At 36.7% G+C, this 15067-nt stretch overlaps 4 protein-coding genes across 4 annotated transcripts; 2 read left to right on the top strand and 2 right to left on the bottom strand.

The window, feature by feature from the left end:
- Nucleotides 1-225: 225 nt before the first annotated feature.
- LOC114523262 (DNA repair protein XRCC4-like) lies at nt 226-4081 on the bottom strand. The gene is made up of 13 exons (XM_028544128.1): nt 3707-4081; nt 3145-3293; nt 3008-3043; nt 2742-2840; nt 2562-2627; nt 2393-2449; nt 2131-2182; nt 1616-1660; nt 1464-1506; nt 1358-1394; nt 1044-1144; nt 809-925; nt 226-695 (listed from the first exon to the last, which is right to left on the bottom strand). The coding sequence occupies exons 1-13, from the start codon at nt 3831-3833 to the stop codon at nt 596-598; spliced, it is 1029 nt and encodes a 342-aa protein (XP_028399929.1). The 5' UTR covers nt 3834-4081; the 3' UTR covers nt 226-595.
- Nucleotides 4082-4195: 114 nt separating this feature from the next.
- Nucleotides 4196-8437, top strand: LOC114523150 (V-type proton ATPase subunit C 1-B-like). Its single transcript, XM_028544009.1, has 12 exons — nt 4196-4401; nt 4621-4688; nt 4765-4816; nt 4943-4976; nt 5109-5209; nt 5628-5719; nt 5835-5933; nt 6400-6655; nt 7004-7069; nt 7162-7233; nt 7350-7439; nt 7754-8437. The coding sequence occupies exons 1-12, from the start codon at nt 4273-4275 to the stop codon at nt 7850-7852; spliced, it is 1158 nt and encodes a 385-aa protein (XP_028399810.1). The 5' UTR covers nt 4196-4272; the 3' UTR covers nt 7853-8437.
- On the bottom strand, nt 8366-13027 carry LOC114523152 (CWF19-like protein 1). The gene is made up of 18 exons (XM_028544011.1): nt 12892-13027; nt 12654-12738; nt 12192-12276; nt 11990-12100; nt 11806-11885; nt 11448-11579; nt 11257-11378; nt 11092-11176; nt 10683-10814; nt 10436-10505; nt 10293-10331; nt 10129-10208; nt 9959-10051; nt 9803-9825; nt 9616-9709; nt 9411-9524; nt 9213-9310; nt 8366-8897 (listed from the first exon to the last, which is right to left on the bottom strand). The coding sequence occupies exons 1-18, from the start codon at nt 12912-12914 to the stop codon at nt 8756-8758; spliced, it is 1608 nt and encodes a 535-aa protein (XP_028399812.1). The 5' UTR covers nt 12915-13027; the 3' UTR covers nt 8366-8755.
- A 10-nt stretch (nt 13028-13037) lies between these two features.
- LOC114523151 (40S ribosomal protein S11-like) lies at nt 13038-15066 on the top strand. The gene is made up of 4 exons (XM_028544010.1): nt 13038-13098; nt 13801-13935; nt 14329-14534; nt 14900-15066. The coding sequence occupies exons 1-4, from the start codon at nt 13054-13056 to the stop codon at nt 15021-15023; spliced, it is 510 nt and encodes a 169-aa protein (XP_028399811.1). The 5' UTR covers nt 13038-13053; the 3' UTR covers nt 15024-15066.
- Nucleotide 15067: the final 1 nt, after the last annotated feature.

Below are 15067 nucleotides of genomic sequence, written 5' to 3'. Positions count from 1 at the left end.
CTTTCGAGTCACTTTCGAAAGAAACCGCAAGATATCGGCGCACGTGATTGGCCAATCTCGCGATTCTTCGGGCGGGCACTGGGTACAAGGTTTGTGATTGGCTCGATTGTGTTTGCGGGGTTGACGAAAAAAAGACCCGATACAAAAAGGTGAGAAGTTTTTCCCAGTGGTTTTTCCACAAAATGAATTAATTGAATTTCCTATTCAGTTTAACTTCTACGTAACGGTAATAATTCCTGAACCATGCCCTGAATCAACGAATTTTATCCTCAATCTAATTATTTACGGATTATTATAAGTTGGGGAAGGGTTAGGGTCAGATTTAGGATTCAAGATGAGATTGTGTTCGTGGAAAACGGAGACATAACAACTGGATAGCTCATAACAACTAAAGATTGAAGAATGGGATGTGAAGTCTATTTAACTGCAATGCTCCAGAACATTACAGTTCGTTTGAGTCTTTGAAGTGCTCGGTTATGAAGTATATTGGTATTTTACAACTTGAAGACTGTCTATCATAAAAAGTGAAAACAAGCACACTTATTTCGCTCAGTGTAGCATTATACGACGTGCAGTCGTCTAGACGATATATAATTTATGACATATCACCAAACAGGTCTTCGACATCGTCGGGAAAAGTTGAAGGAGCTTTGTTTCTTTGTGACCGCCTTGTAGCGCTACCAGTTGATTGTTTACTTAAAAAGGAAATAAGAAAAAGTATATTCGCGAATGGCGGAAACGTTTTGAGTCGTTAATGAAGATAAAAAGAGAACGAAATATTATATTTTTATCAATAGTTCAGTTGTACCTATCATTGGAATTGCTGCTGGTGTTACTGAGAGTCCTTTTCGGAGTAACTTTCACTTCAGGTAAAACTGGTTTAGAAGGAGTTCTAGCTGGTTTCCTAGATGGCTGTTTTCTTCTTCTGTATAAACAGAAAAAGGGAAAAAATTAAGCTATATCTTTGTTCATCAGACCTGTATCTAGTTTTGCCGGGTAAAACACGATATTAATAGTTAAATAGTTAATAGGAAACCACAGACCGTTTTCTAACTGGAGCGGTGTCTTCCTCGTCTTGAAACAAATCTGACCCAATATTTGATGTTGTCGCTTTTTTAGCTGTGTCCTTAACTGCGTCTTTGTTCTGTGCAATATGCGGAATTTACTTCAATTGTTTATTTTCGATAGCTCTATCAGTTCTAAACTGTTCTTCCTAGAGCTCCAGTAAGGACTAAGCATCCAGTGTTACTACTGGAAGAAACCTGACCACGCACTATACTGGATAACGGGATTTAACAAAATGAAGGGAAACACTGTCAACTGTATTGTCACCTCATATCTTGCTCTTTCTACTGACCTGTGAGTCCTCCATTTCAATATCAGTATCGCCATCTCTAGTAAAACATCTCTAGTTAAAACAAAGTTTCATTAATGATACGTTTGGGTCTTTCGAAATGGGTTACCTGTTTTTATCGGCTGTGACGTCATCTTCAATTAAATCAGCAGCTTATTAAAAGAAAACATATACCGAATATTAACAGATATATCAAAAGTTGCATGAACTTTGATTATTTTTTTAACCGTATAGTTTTAGACAAATAATTTTCCAACTTACTAGATTTAACGGTTGGATTAGGTTCCGTTGATTGCTGTTGGATTGCTAGACAAGGTTTGTTAAGTTTGGAGCCGTTTATTTGCAAAAAACTGCTAAATTATATCAAGAATTGGGCGCATTACTATATAAAATCTAGATTTATTCTTTGGAACAAAACGAAGTAACAATAATGTTCCACGGAACATTCCAAAATGTTGCAAAAAGGTTCCAAAATGTAACAAGGAGAAGATGTTGCAAAAAATGTATCAAGCGTGAGAAAAGCTAAATTAGAACGTTTGCCGTGAGAAAAGAACTTTATTGTATGGGAATGGAACGTTTTTGTGAAAAAAGAACATTTTTCGTGGGGAAATACTGTTTAGAACGTTTAGCGCGAGAAAAATGCTTCAACGACGGAAAAATATCGATTCGCGCGTATATTTGGGCATCATTCAGGGGATTTAGCCATTCAGCGCCCAGAAAGGTGTCGAAATTTATTTTACATATGTTTGAGTGATATGACGGTATTAAATACTTACTTTCCTGAAGTCTCCGTATTTTAGCTTTTTTGTCGTTCAAAACTGTAACAAACTGAAATGTATATACAATATTTGGTGCAAGTTAAACTCGTTATATATTTCGCTTGGCTACACTAAAAGCGTAAACAACCTATTTTTATTACATACAAATATAAATTTCGAATAATTCAGGTAACCAAACTATTGCAACAAAAATCCATATAAACTTGCCACTGCAGAGAGCTCTTTTTCGAACGGGATTTGAGCATACAACATTCCGTACCTTTTGAAATAAATCTACTTCCATTTCTTCTTTTCCAACTATACATTTGTCCAAACGCTGGGATCAAGAGATATAGTTTTAGAAAACGAATTCGATTATATGGTTTCTGGTTCAATTTGACAGTTCAGTCACATTTTTCCAGCAAGAGATCTTGGGCACATAGACATACCGAAATAGCACTTTCTCTATCCCTCGCCAATTGGTCCATTTCACATTGCATATTTGCGATTGTATCCTGTTGCACCCAAAATTCAAGAAAAAACCTTCCTTAAACTCTGTTAAACCATTTAAAATGTTTAATATCTGCCTTTTTGTTCCAGTAACCATGCTAGGTAATATATATCACTACCTTGTAATTGTAAACTTTCTTTATTGCAAAATCTAAAATCTTTTTCATCAATACTGTGCTATCTTTACTTGAATTTAAAGTGACAGATCCCAGCTGAAACTAAATGCAAGAAAATAAAAAATGGGCCAATTAAGACTGCTTCGGAATCTTACATACAAGGAATTTTCAAGATTTTACATTAAGCTATTGTGCTGATGTATGGCGGCACCAAATTTAATTGAAAATTAGGAAAAAAGTGAAGAAAAATCATCTGGAGGAACATTTACCTTTACGCCATAATCCAACTGTTTTTTCCAACTAAACTACATATTAAAAATCATATAATCCAGATTACATATTGATATTGGGGGATGGATGAGAGAATGCAAATATATTCTGGTCTGATTATATATTTTCCACAGACCTCTAGAGTGCCTTCATTCTTGACTGCTTGATAAATAAAGGTTTCTGTTTCTGAACTGTTGGCTGTTAGAGCATTGATTGTTTGTCTTGTATAATCCTGTGAACTCATTTCAACTTTTCCAGCCATTTCTTGCAACAAATCTTCTGTAACTAAATGAGGTAAGCCATTTGCCATTGAAACCTTTTTGTTCATTTCACCCCCTGCGCTCATCACGCACCACCCACATGTACAGGCCCTGATGGCAGTTGCACATATTGGGGGTGGAACTGTGATTACTTTCCAAAATCACAGGCTTGATTCTTTTGCTCTGTTGCAAGATTTGGCTGGTAATCAAACATCACACATTAGAGGTAATATGATTTGCAAATGGCCCTGTCTCTGAAGGTTATGCAAATGGCAAGACTTTATTAAACGACAGTAGATATGAATTGGAAATCATGCAAATTAATATTTCAAATCAATATCACTCAATATTTCCACTGTCCCATAATACCAAAGATGCATAAAAAGCAGGAAATGTCTATGTTAAGTTGTTAGCTATGAACTATAAAACATTTTGTACCAGTTGTATCCCATATTGTGCAGCCATCGGTTACAACCAGGTCGAACCCAATCTCGTTCTGTCGAATTAGCAAGTACAAATCTCCATCATTGGTCTCAACTTTACACAAATTCTCTTCCTCTTCCATTATATTTCCTAGAGCGTAAAAACATCAAACTAAAAATATATCTTCGAACAAAATGTTTCTAAACTATTTTCACCAAACACGCTGAATCATCCTGAATGATGGAATGGATGGAACAGAACAGACAGAAATAAACAACTGATCTCATTGATACACACTCTGGAGTGCTCTTGATTGTCCATTCATCATTCCGGACTCGGAGCAAAAAAAGCAAAAAACAAACAGCAGCAACAACATCAAACAGTCGAACCGTCGAACAATAAACAAACAAACAAACAACAAACAAACAAACAAACAACTAACAAAAACTCCGGGGTAATATCCCCGCTACTAGGCGCGGGTTGGAAGACTGGAGACCATTCATTATTATTGTCAACTTTTTATATCGAAATATTTAGTTTTGATCAAAAATTTTGCATTTCTTTTTAAAATTTTTCACAAAATGTCCGAATATTGGTTGATCTCAGTTCCTGGCGATAACAAGGAAGGCCTTTCGTCCTGGGATCGATTAAAAACACAGATAGGATCGTTGTCGAACATTTGGAAATTTCACATTCCCTCAGATTTGAAGGTTTGGAAATCTTACTGAATTAGTATTTTTGACAAGTTAGAAAACTGGTTTTCTCAATTTCATCTTCTTAACCGTTTCCTAAATCCCGTTATCGCTAACTTAAAACGGATATCACAAATTTTGCATTTCACAAACCTGTTATATTAAAATTGCTGCTGTATTTGTGTAATTAATGGCTATTTTAAAGTATACTTTTATAAGGAAATAATTTTTTAACAGGTTGGGACGTTAGATACTTTGATCGGTCTTTCAGATGAATTACACAAGCTGGATATATTTGTTGAAGGGTAAGACTGTTGAATGCCTATTTGGTTTCTTCACTCAAATTCAATTGAACTATAACTTTCCTTGTTCAATCTTTAGGATCACCAAGAAAGTTGCAAGCTATATGGTAGAAATTGCTAATGAAACTGAAGTGAGGTTCTATCAATGTCTTTCTGTATACTCTTTCACTCTTTACCTGGTCAAGATCCAAATGACAAATTTGTCTATGTTATAATGAACGCTCCATTTTTCACATGCTCTTTTTATTCTTATGTAGGATGGATCACGACCTAAATTAAAAGCCAATGGATGTAGGGAAACAAACATGTCTTTTATGCATTTGATACATACTTATGCAGTAAATGTAATGTTTTAATTAGGCTAGTATCCCAGCCTTCTACCTGCTATACATTTTGATGGATTGAAAATCATGTTCTTTTTAGGTGAACTAAATCATTATACGACAAACTTCCAATGGGATGTTGCAAAGTATCCATTAAACAAACAAACAACACTACGAAATATTGCTGAAATCATTGGAAAGGTTTTTGAAGTTTCGCATTTGTTTTTACGCTCTGCTTGTTCCATCTCCCTCTCATGCACCTTCTCTTGGGTCCTCCCATAACCCTTTATGTCCCCTTTCCCTCCTTGCTTGCATCTACCATTGTCTCTTCGTTTCCCTGTACTCTTTTGTTTTCTAACACCCTCCTTTCATCTCCTCCATTTATCTTGCCCAAACTTTCTCCCACCTCCCTTTCCTCCAAACTTCCATCCATCTTTTCTTCATTCATTTCTACCAACCCTTGGCTCCCTCCTTGGTTCCTTCTCCATCTCAACATCTTCGTTCAGACCTTTCCATCCACATTGCATATCCACCCCCACCTTTTACTCCCCCTTCTACTTTAACACAATTCCCTTACCTTCATTTAATATACTTCCTTATTTCATCCTTTTCCCAACAGCAAGTCACTCAAATTGACAATGACCTGAAGACTAAAGCTACAGCTTACAACAGTGTGAAAACTAGCCTCGCTAGTCTGGAGCGAAAAGCGACGTAAGTGTGTTTATACCATGAAGTCCTGGACTCTATCATTGAATATGAACCATACCATACCTAGTTTGAACAGCAAAAGCCAAATTTTACATGAATCTTCAATGATATACTCCAGGGGTCCGCTGATCACAAGAAACCTTGGAGATATTGTAAAGAGAGAAAACTTCATCTTAGATTCGGAATACTTAACAACGTTATTAGTTATTGTACCATGGTGAGTGTGCATTTGAATTTCAACCCTTCAAATAATCCTCTTTGTCTAGTGTGTTATTTTCACTGGGTCAGTGGTTATTTTATCTGAAATAAAATTAATTTAATACAATTTGGGGGGGGGGGAACATATATGCTGATTTGTGAGGCAATAATTAGAACATATATGCTGATTTGTGAGGCAATAATTAGAACATATGCAGATTTGGGATTAGAAAGTATGATGATGGTTTTTTCTGCTTCTGATATCAGGGACAAGATCATTATATTGAGTACTAATTTCTATAAACAATTCCCCAAAATAAATACTTAAAATTCACACCCCACTTTCACCCCCTCTGGCCTAGACTGGGGTGGTGTATATGCCATCCAGTACATCCACCCGTGTCCCAAAGCAGTTCACCCCTCTCTCTGATTTTGTACAAAAAAGAAATGGTCAACAGATGTAAGTTATTCAAAATATATTTCAGCAATATTGAGGAAGAATGGAAGAAGAAGTACTGGAAGCTTTGCGATATGGTTGTACCAAACTCCACTGAGAAACTCTACACTGATGGCGACTTTGCTCTCTACAATGTCTGCCTCTTTCAAAAAGTAGTTGAAGAATTCAAACTTCACGCGAGGGAAAATAAGTTCATCGTTCGGGAATTTGTGTACAACGAAGAGGCTCTGGCTGCCGGGAAAAACGAATTAAACAAGTTGGAATCTGATAAAAAGAAACAGTTGGTGAGATCTCGTTGGGTTAAAATACTACGGCTGGTTGCACTAAAGCTGAATAGCGCTTTCCACCGGATAGTGGTTTTTCAATCGCTCTAAAATTAACCGTTCAGTCTTCGGTATAACCTGAAATCCTGCGTAGAATATACATTATTAAATTAGGAGTTTTCGTCCGTGAGTGTCAGCTCTAAAACAGTAACTTCATTGCTTTTCGAATATGTTCAAAACTGTTAAAAAGGATCACAATCCGGTGGATAGCACTATCCAGTTTTCGTACAACCGGCCGCAGGCTTGCGAATTTTTCAAATTTCAATAATATTAGAGAAATATTTTTATGAAATATTTTTTCTCGCCTAGGGTCCGTTGAAACGATGGCTTCACGTGAACTTTGGCGAGGCCTTTACCGCCTGGATTCATGTCAAGGTTAGACCAGATTTCGAGTTTAATAATCATAAATTAATGCCCCTGTCTGCCACCCTAAAAGTCCTCAATGTGTTCTTTGTTTACCATTACAGGCACTGCGGCTTTTTGTCGAATCAGTTCTGCGTTATGGCCTTCCGGTGAATTTCCAAGCAATGATTTTGGAGGTGAGTGAAGGCCAGTGAACTGGTGAAGGCCAACGTCCATCTTGTGCACGGTCCAGTGTATCTGCAATGTTTACAATCCATAAATCATGTTTCGTCATAATTTGTTTTCTACACAGCCACAAAAGAAAATGCAGAAGAAAATACGAGATATTCTTTATGGCTTATATTCTCATTTGGATAATCAGATCAACGACTCTAAAGGCGAGGTATTGGAAGCAAATTAGTTATCCAGTATAAATATAGTTCAGTTTAGGTTTCCTCCTGTAATAACACTGGATCAATAAGAGATGATCCTCACTGGACCTCTAGGAAGAACAGTTTAGAACTGATAGAGCTATCCAGTATAAATAAAGTTAGTTTAGTTTAGGTTTCCTCCTGTAGTAACACTGGATCAATAAGAGATGATCCTTACTGGACCTCTAGGAAGAACAGTTTAGAACTGATAGAGCTATCCAGTATAAATAAAGTTAGTTTAGTTGAGGTTTCCTTCTTTAATAATCTTTATGCCGTTTTCTTACAGCATGTAGATATACCTGGACTAACACTTGGTCCTAAAGAATATTACCCCTATGTCTGGTTCCAGCTGAAGATCAATATCCTTGAGAGCCGTCCGCTCTAGTGATCCTGGAACTGAAATAGACCAAGATCATGTCCTGCGAAAGATTTTACACGATTTTTAAAAGCCAGAAAGCAGCGATGATGAAAATTTTCTGAAAGGAATTGTTTCACTCTGATGCATCATTCGCGACGAGTCTTACTAAATTTGAGCTTTTAATGACGTGAATGTCATAGCAATTATTTTAAAAAACCGGTTGTAGAACCCGGCAAAAATCAGTTATATTTTACACACAGACTTAGAAGTGAAAAAAAGGTTTTTATGATCCAGCTATGCCAAATTTTGATCAAAGTAAGCAAAATGAAATCCAATATCCACATGTAGCCGGAACTAGCATTTTTTCTTTAAAGGTAAAGATGCATGCTCTATTATGGAGTTTGATTTCGTACCTCCTGCATAAAAGGTAGTCTATTAGCTGAAACATGCAACCATCGCGCATAACGCTGTCGAGGGAACTCAGGTATGACCGAATGACAAATGAAATAGGCTAAAACATAACTATGATAATTTAACTGCTAGTATTTTAATGGAAGAAGTTACAAAATTCATGTACAAAAGCTAAATTAACAAACGATGAAAAAATAAAATGTGGCTAAATTGCGAGGTAGTGATGTTCTGTGGGATATCGTGTCCAGTCCACCCGCTTGAAGGATGTATTCTGCAGAGTAATGTATATACAGATATGCAATGAATCTGTGGATGGAAAATACTAGGAGGACTACAACGTCTGATGGTGAGTGGAAAATGAGTTTACATGGGAAAATAATTCGCTTCGCTTTTGTTTGTTTTTTTTTGAAATTGTCTGCACCAATGTCTTTTTAATACTCGAGCACTGTCAATCTGCACCTTTGTCGTTTTCTTGGACCAGGAATGAAAGGACATCTCCATGGTCAGGCCATGTCGTTCTTACGCTAAGCTGAAATCGAATGGTTGAAACTTTTTGCGAAAATCACCGGTTATTTTCTTTTCTTCATCCACGGGCACCTTACAGGATTTCCAATCAACTCTTTCTTCCATATCAAGAACAGCCGGATGCGCCAACACTTCTCTAAGATTAAACAAAGTTTTTGTCATTGATTTAGGTTTCTCCCTTTTAAACTGAGGGTTACCCCAGCATGGGAAACAGTTTAGAAATCTATTCAGTTTTTATAAAGCTATTTTGGGTCAGGATGGCTTCAGATATTACGAAATATTTCTTTGAGTTTGAAGTGCCTCGAATGACTAAGGCTCAACCCTCGTATTTAAATCGAAGTTAAGAAACACTATATTTTTCTATGATTTTGGTTTGTACTCCCAAGATGGCCGCAAAGTTATCGCTCCAGATACCATATAGAGTTCAAAATTATAGTAACCATCACAGCACCTTCCAAACTGAAGCGGCATTTTCTTTCTAACTCGATGCAGTAATCGACTTCCATCGTCAAATTCGACAAGGAAAAATGGAACTTGAGGTCGGATTATCTACATACAGCAGAAAACGGAATCAAGATAATATTTCTGAATGCATATTATGAAAATAACATTTCCCGGCTAAAGTTGGAGCCAGGATTCTCCTGCAGACCTGCTTCAAATCTGTTTCATCGTCCAGCATATCGAACTCCATGTTCTTTTCACCGCCCATTTCCATGAATAAACCTTTCAAATCTTCCGCTTTCTCAATTGGCACAGGAATAACCTGGTTGCAGAAATAATGAAAGTCATGCCCCAGGCACACATTAGGTGTGTGTCCCCCCGAGAGGGGGGGGGGGGGAAGTTAGATAGCCCACCTGAATCTGAAGATGTTGCGTGTAAAAATTTCTCTCGTAAACAACGCAGGCATATCCTTGTTTCTTGAACAGTTTTCGTAATGAAGATTTATACCTGGGATGAACGAGATCAGGAAAACACAAAGAGAACTATAGAAATGGTACATTGACCATCAGTGATCGTCCAATTCAGTGGTTCAAAGGATACTTTTCAATTTCCATCAAAGCTTCCTGCAAAGTATAATGGCAAACAAACATAATCACATATTATTATGAATCAAATCATTGAAAACCTTCAAAGGCTTAACATTATCGAGAAATTCCACAGTATAGGGTGGTTTTTACTTCAGTTTACCAAACTTACGTCAGGGAGTTCCACTGTCGATGGATAGTGAGCTATTGGGCATATCAAGGTGTGGTCGCCAGTCAAGCCTCCCTTTGCCATTGCAAGATAAACCTGTGAAATACACAAAAACGTGAGATATCGTGCAGACGTTTCGTGTCTTCCATTAGAGCTTGTCCAGTTGTCCTTACGTGATCCGCGACGCTCACAACTAAGTGTTTTTCAACCTGACTTCCACCCAAACAAAACCAACACGGACCTTGGATTGGAGCTGAAAAAAAAAAACAATTTACAAAAAAGAAAATCGTGAAAAATGAAAGTCGCTTGTACAAAGATTTATGAACGTTTATCTTACGTGGTCCTTTGCGCTTCATTGGCTGTCTCTGGGTTGAATCTAAAGCGTAGAAGACCAAATTGATAGGAATGTTGTCCAAGATGTGGTCTCGGAATCCTGTGAAGTTGTAAACTGATTTTCAAGTCGATAAAAACGGGACAAACCTTCATTTTTTCGCTTTTGTCCTTCGCTTTTTGAATTCACATCGAAGAAAAAATTTTGAGCAGGGTTTTGCTAAAAAAAGAGTTCAACAAAACGGTCAAACTTTACATAGTTCACCCTTGAATACATCATCATCAAAGGCTAAACTACAGAACTTTACTGTTGAATCTTATGCCATAACTGCATGTCAAGCTATCCAATATGTAAGGTCAGTGTTTATATCATATATTTGGTCCAGTCATCTCGTACCTGTGTGTTCTGGTTTGAGGATAAGTTTTTCTGTAGTTTTCCGTAAGGTATTTCAGTCACATCATCAGGTTGTTTTACCAATTCCTCTTGTTTCATGTGACACAGAGGCACAATATTGAATGCATAAAGATACTGGAAACAAATATACATTGACAGTCAACAACCAAATCTTTAAGTTTTCTCATTCCATTCTCAGAAAAGAGAGAACTCTCAAAAGTATACTTTTTCAAAGACATTCTGTTGTTTTTATCTGCTTGTGATAAAGTAGGTTCAAATATTTGGAGATACTGTACATGTAGGATTATCTTTGAACTGTCAATATTTTAGGGCTAAGATCTAGCTAGTTCAATAAATGCAAACTGCTTTAAAAGTTTAATGTAGGTATTATTAGATATGACACAAGTGAAACCTTTTTCTTTAGCGTGTTTCCAACATTTGCTAAACTAATAAATCTTGTCACATGTTGAGCTGGTTCTTGTAGTACCCGGTGATTCCTAACAGGCGGAATGGAGACAAGGCAGTAAGAATATTGGATGATTTCATGATGAATGAAAAAGAATGCTTTATGACTTGCCTATATGGCAGTCTCTCATAATAAGTGCTATCTAGGGCAGTGAAATGATATCTTGGTTTCAATTTCACAGCAATTTGGGAGATGATTTGCGAGCCTGTCTCGCTTGCATCAACTTTGGCATCCTAGTAAGAACAAGAACCATTGTCAATAAACCATTGCATTTCACCTAAACTTCAAGTCAGAATCATTACCAGTTTGTTTCCATACTGTGTAACATCTTTTGGCCAATCTGATGTCAACAACATATCAACTCCTTTAAAATTCTTATCATCAGCCTTGGCGAGTAATTGCTTTGTCTCTTCCTCTTTGAAAAAACATCCGTCCTACCATATACAGAAATAGTTTTTACAACAAAGCATGCAAACACAAGTGAATGCATTATCCAGCCATGGTAATGTTGTCGTAATTAATAAATATAAATCATTATTATTATATGTCCAGTTTTGAAAACTTGTTTTCGCAAGACAGGACTACACCATGCAGCAATTGCAGCTATAGCTAGATTAATAAAAAAATTATATATATATAACACATTGATTTTATAACAACCTTTTTACACTTGGTACCATCCAAACCACCGACATAGGCCACTTGAAGACCACTAGGACATTGCAAAACACCACTTCGACCTAAATTAAACCAGGTCATGTCAATACATGACATTCGGATGACTTAGAAGCTAATAGACAAAAAACTCCACTCAATTGAGCAGTGATTATGAGCTGATTTTTACCTAAGTAAGTGATATTCTCACAGAGTTCGCCACCTGTAGAAAGGTCCACATTTTCATATCCTGAGAGCTCTTCAGGCATGGTGGGACCCAAAACATATGTTACAATTGGGGCTATGAGAATGAGAGAAATAAGAAATTTTGAGTATACATATTTGTACCTATATATGCAATCTAGCCACAATAACCATGGATTGTTTTGTACCATTTGAAGTACCCTCTTTGAATTCCTGCCAAACTTTTTTGTCATCCTCTGTTGCACCAAAAAATTTGCCAACACAAAGAAGCATCTTAATGAATGAGATTTAATTCAGTTTTTTGTTTAGGTTTTGTTTCTTCACAATCAAACAATATATGTGGAGCATGGGTATATTTGGGAACCTATCTCTTTGTGAAAATTATCCAGCTTTTTTATCAACCAAACATTGAGATACCAAAGTTAGGGTGAATCTGGGAAATGGCTGGTGATACAGGTATGATATATGCTTAAGATGTTGATTTACATCTTCTGCCCCTAACAAACTAAAGCAACATTAATGCCATCGCATGACAGTTGAAGTATTAGTGGAATTTTTGGATTATTGCTTAGTTTGTTATGAACAGAAAATATGCACAGAACGGAGTTTACAACATCCTTTATAATAGGACAGTTAGAGAATGATTTTACTTCAAAATCTCCTGATTTTTTGAGGATATTGGAGACTCTTGTGTATAAGGTCTTCAGTTTCCCATTCACATCTCCACAAACTAAACTGCAAAGACAAATAATGCATTTGCAAGCTTAGTAGTTAAAAAATTGGCTTGGGCTCGGGATGCAAATGTGGTTAGTAAAAATTGATCATTCTGTTCATTGATTGTATCGTTTTCATCGATAAAATTTCAACTCTCCCTCCTCAAATACGTACATTTTATAGGATTTCTGATCCATAGCAACTTGGTTTTACTTTTTTCGAAAGAGCCGTGCCGCATAAGGGGTAAATACGGACAAAAACAAACAAAAAACTCTAAAAATATTCAAATTTTGGAGGATTTTCCGCGGCCATATTGAACCCACTGCATCATGGTTCATGCACGTGTCATCCTCGTTCTTTTCATCCGCCATAATGGAGCAGGTCTGTACACTGTATTTTGCTCGTGAAATTTTGCTTTAAAAATGCTATTTTCTTGCCCTGATTCACACGATCTAAATACTGTAGGATAGGCTAAAGTGTATCCCTTCTTCTCAAAGTATTTTGAACCCGAAAGGGGGTGGTTAAATATGTTTTTTAAGCGATGGAAGTTTGGGGGTTTTAACTGGAGGTCATTTTGAACATATTTGAACATAAAGTCGAATTTAGAGCGTGTATTTTTTGTGTTTGTGCACTAAAAGTGGGTCTTTTAATACGTTATGAAAGATATTATTGTTAGGAAGACAAGAACGGTCAAAATGATCTACTATAAATACAATTTTCTGTAGTCTGATACTGTGATTGCCTTGTTACCAAATTTCTCTTTAGTGCATCCCTAAAATGTAATATGTATTCAGTTGTGTCATCTTTTTATATCTTTCTGCTGGAAGATGTCAAATCACAAATTTATTTTGCTTTATATTTTCCATGTTATGTTATTTTGCTGATTGGGAAAGTTATAATTTTTTCACAATTTTCCCAAATTTCCAGACATTTCACAACCAGAGTTCACATCCAAGTTAAAAACAAAAGATCTAATTTCAATAGAGGGGAGTTTGGTTGGGACACCCTGTAGATCACACTCCCGTAACATAGTACTTGTGGAAGATGTTTGCAATTACTTATGATCATTTTTTTTCTTGATAGACTGAGAGAGCTTACCAAAAACAGCCTCCAATTTTTCAAAACAAGAAAAGGGTATTGACTCTTGGTCAGCCCGTGAAGAAGAAGGAACTTCGTTACTACAAGAACGTTGGTCTGGGGTTCAAGACTCCGCAAGAGGTATTGTATAAATGCCCAATAATTCCTACATATATTTCATGGAAAACCTAATTACAGTTCAATCCACTTCCCAAAGATACAGTATTTGACCTTTGAATTATTAGAGAAGCCCATTGTATGGTGTGATTCAACTCATTTCAGCAGCTAACTTGCAGATGAAAATTTCTCTAATTTGATTTTTTATAAAACATGTTTGGTAAAAATACAATGACCTAAATTTGCAACAAAATTGACATTTGTGTATTTCCACTTCCTTGATTCAATTTTCCATAAAATTTCCCATATTGTCATTTTCACAAAGAAAAGATTCTGTTGAATTCTTTTAAAAAATCTAACCATGAACTAAATGCTAGAAGTTGCATATTGGTGACGGTGTATTTACGTCATTTTCAGGCGATTGATGGCCACTACATTGACAAGAAATGCCCATTCACTGGCAATGTCAGCATCCGAGGTCGTATTCTAACTGGTATTGTCGAGAAAATGAAAATGAAGCGTACGATTGTCATCCGACGAGATTACCTTCATTACATCAAGAAGTACAATCGATTTGAGAAGCGACATAAAAATTTGTCTGCCCACATCTCTCCATGCTTCAGGTATGAAAAATATGGTTGATTGACTTGGTTCCATGTTATATAGAGGTGACTGGATACCCCCTTTCCCACCTCCCCCCCTTTTCCCACCTTCCCTCCTTTTCCCACCTTCCCCCCTTTTCCCACCTTCCCCCCTTTTCCCACCTCCCCCCCTTTTCCCACCTCCCCTCTTTTCCCACCTTCCCCCCTTTTCCCACCTCACCCCCTTTTCCCACAAGAATATTCACCAGGTTTTCCAAGAATACTTTATTCCATGCAGAGTTTATAATTTTCTGCACTGGAATTTTACTGGTCATTGGAAGAAAGAAAGCTTTGTCAAGCAAAGTCGTTTTTGTCCTAAAATGAATTTGACTATTTTCATATTCTAGGGATGTTGCCATCGGTGATGTGGTGACTGTTGGTCAGTGTCGTCCGCTCAGCAAAACCGTCAGATTCAATGTATTGAAAGTTTCTAAGGGAAAGAAATCCAAGAAATCTTTTGAGAAATTCTAAGAATGTCTTGTAATTTCTAATAAAAAGATACTATCTTACTGCAG

Source organism: Dendronephthya gigantea, unplaced genomic scaffold (assembly GCF_004324835.1).
Source record: "Dendronephthya gigantea isolate DGI-Jeju-01 unplaced genomic scaffold, DenGig_1.0 000026F, whole genome shotgun sequence".
NCBI classification, from domain to species: Eukaryota; Metazoa; Cnidaria; class Anthozoa; order Malacalcyonacea; family Nephtheidae; genus Dendronephthya; species Dendronephthya gigantea.
The sequence above is the reverse complement of the archived record's forward strand: the minus strand, read 5'-3'. Positions and strand labels throughout refer to the sequence as shown.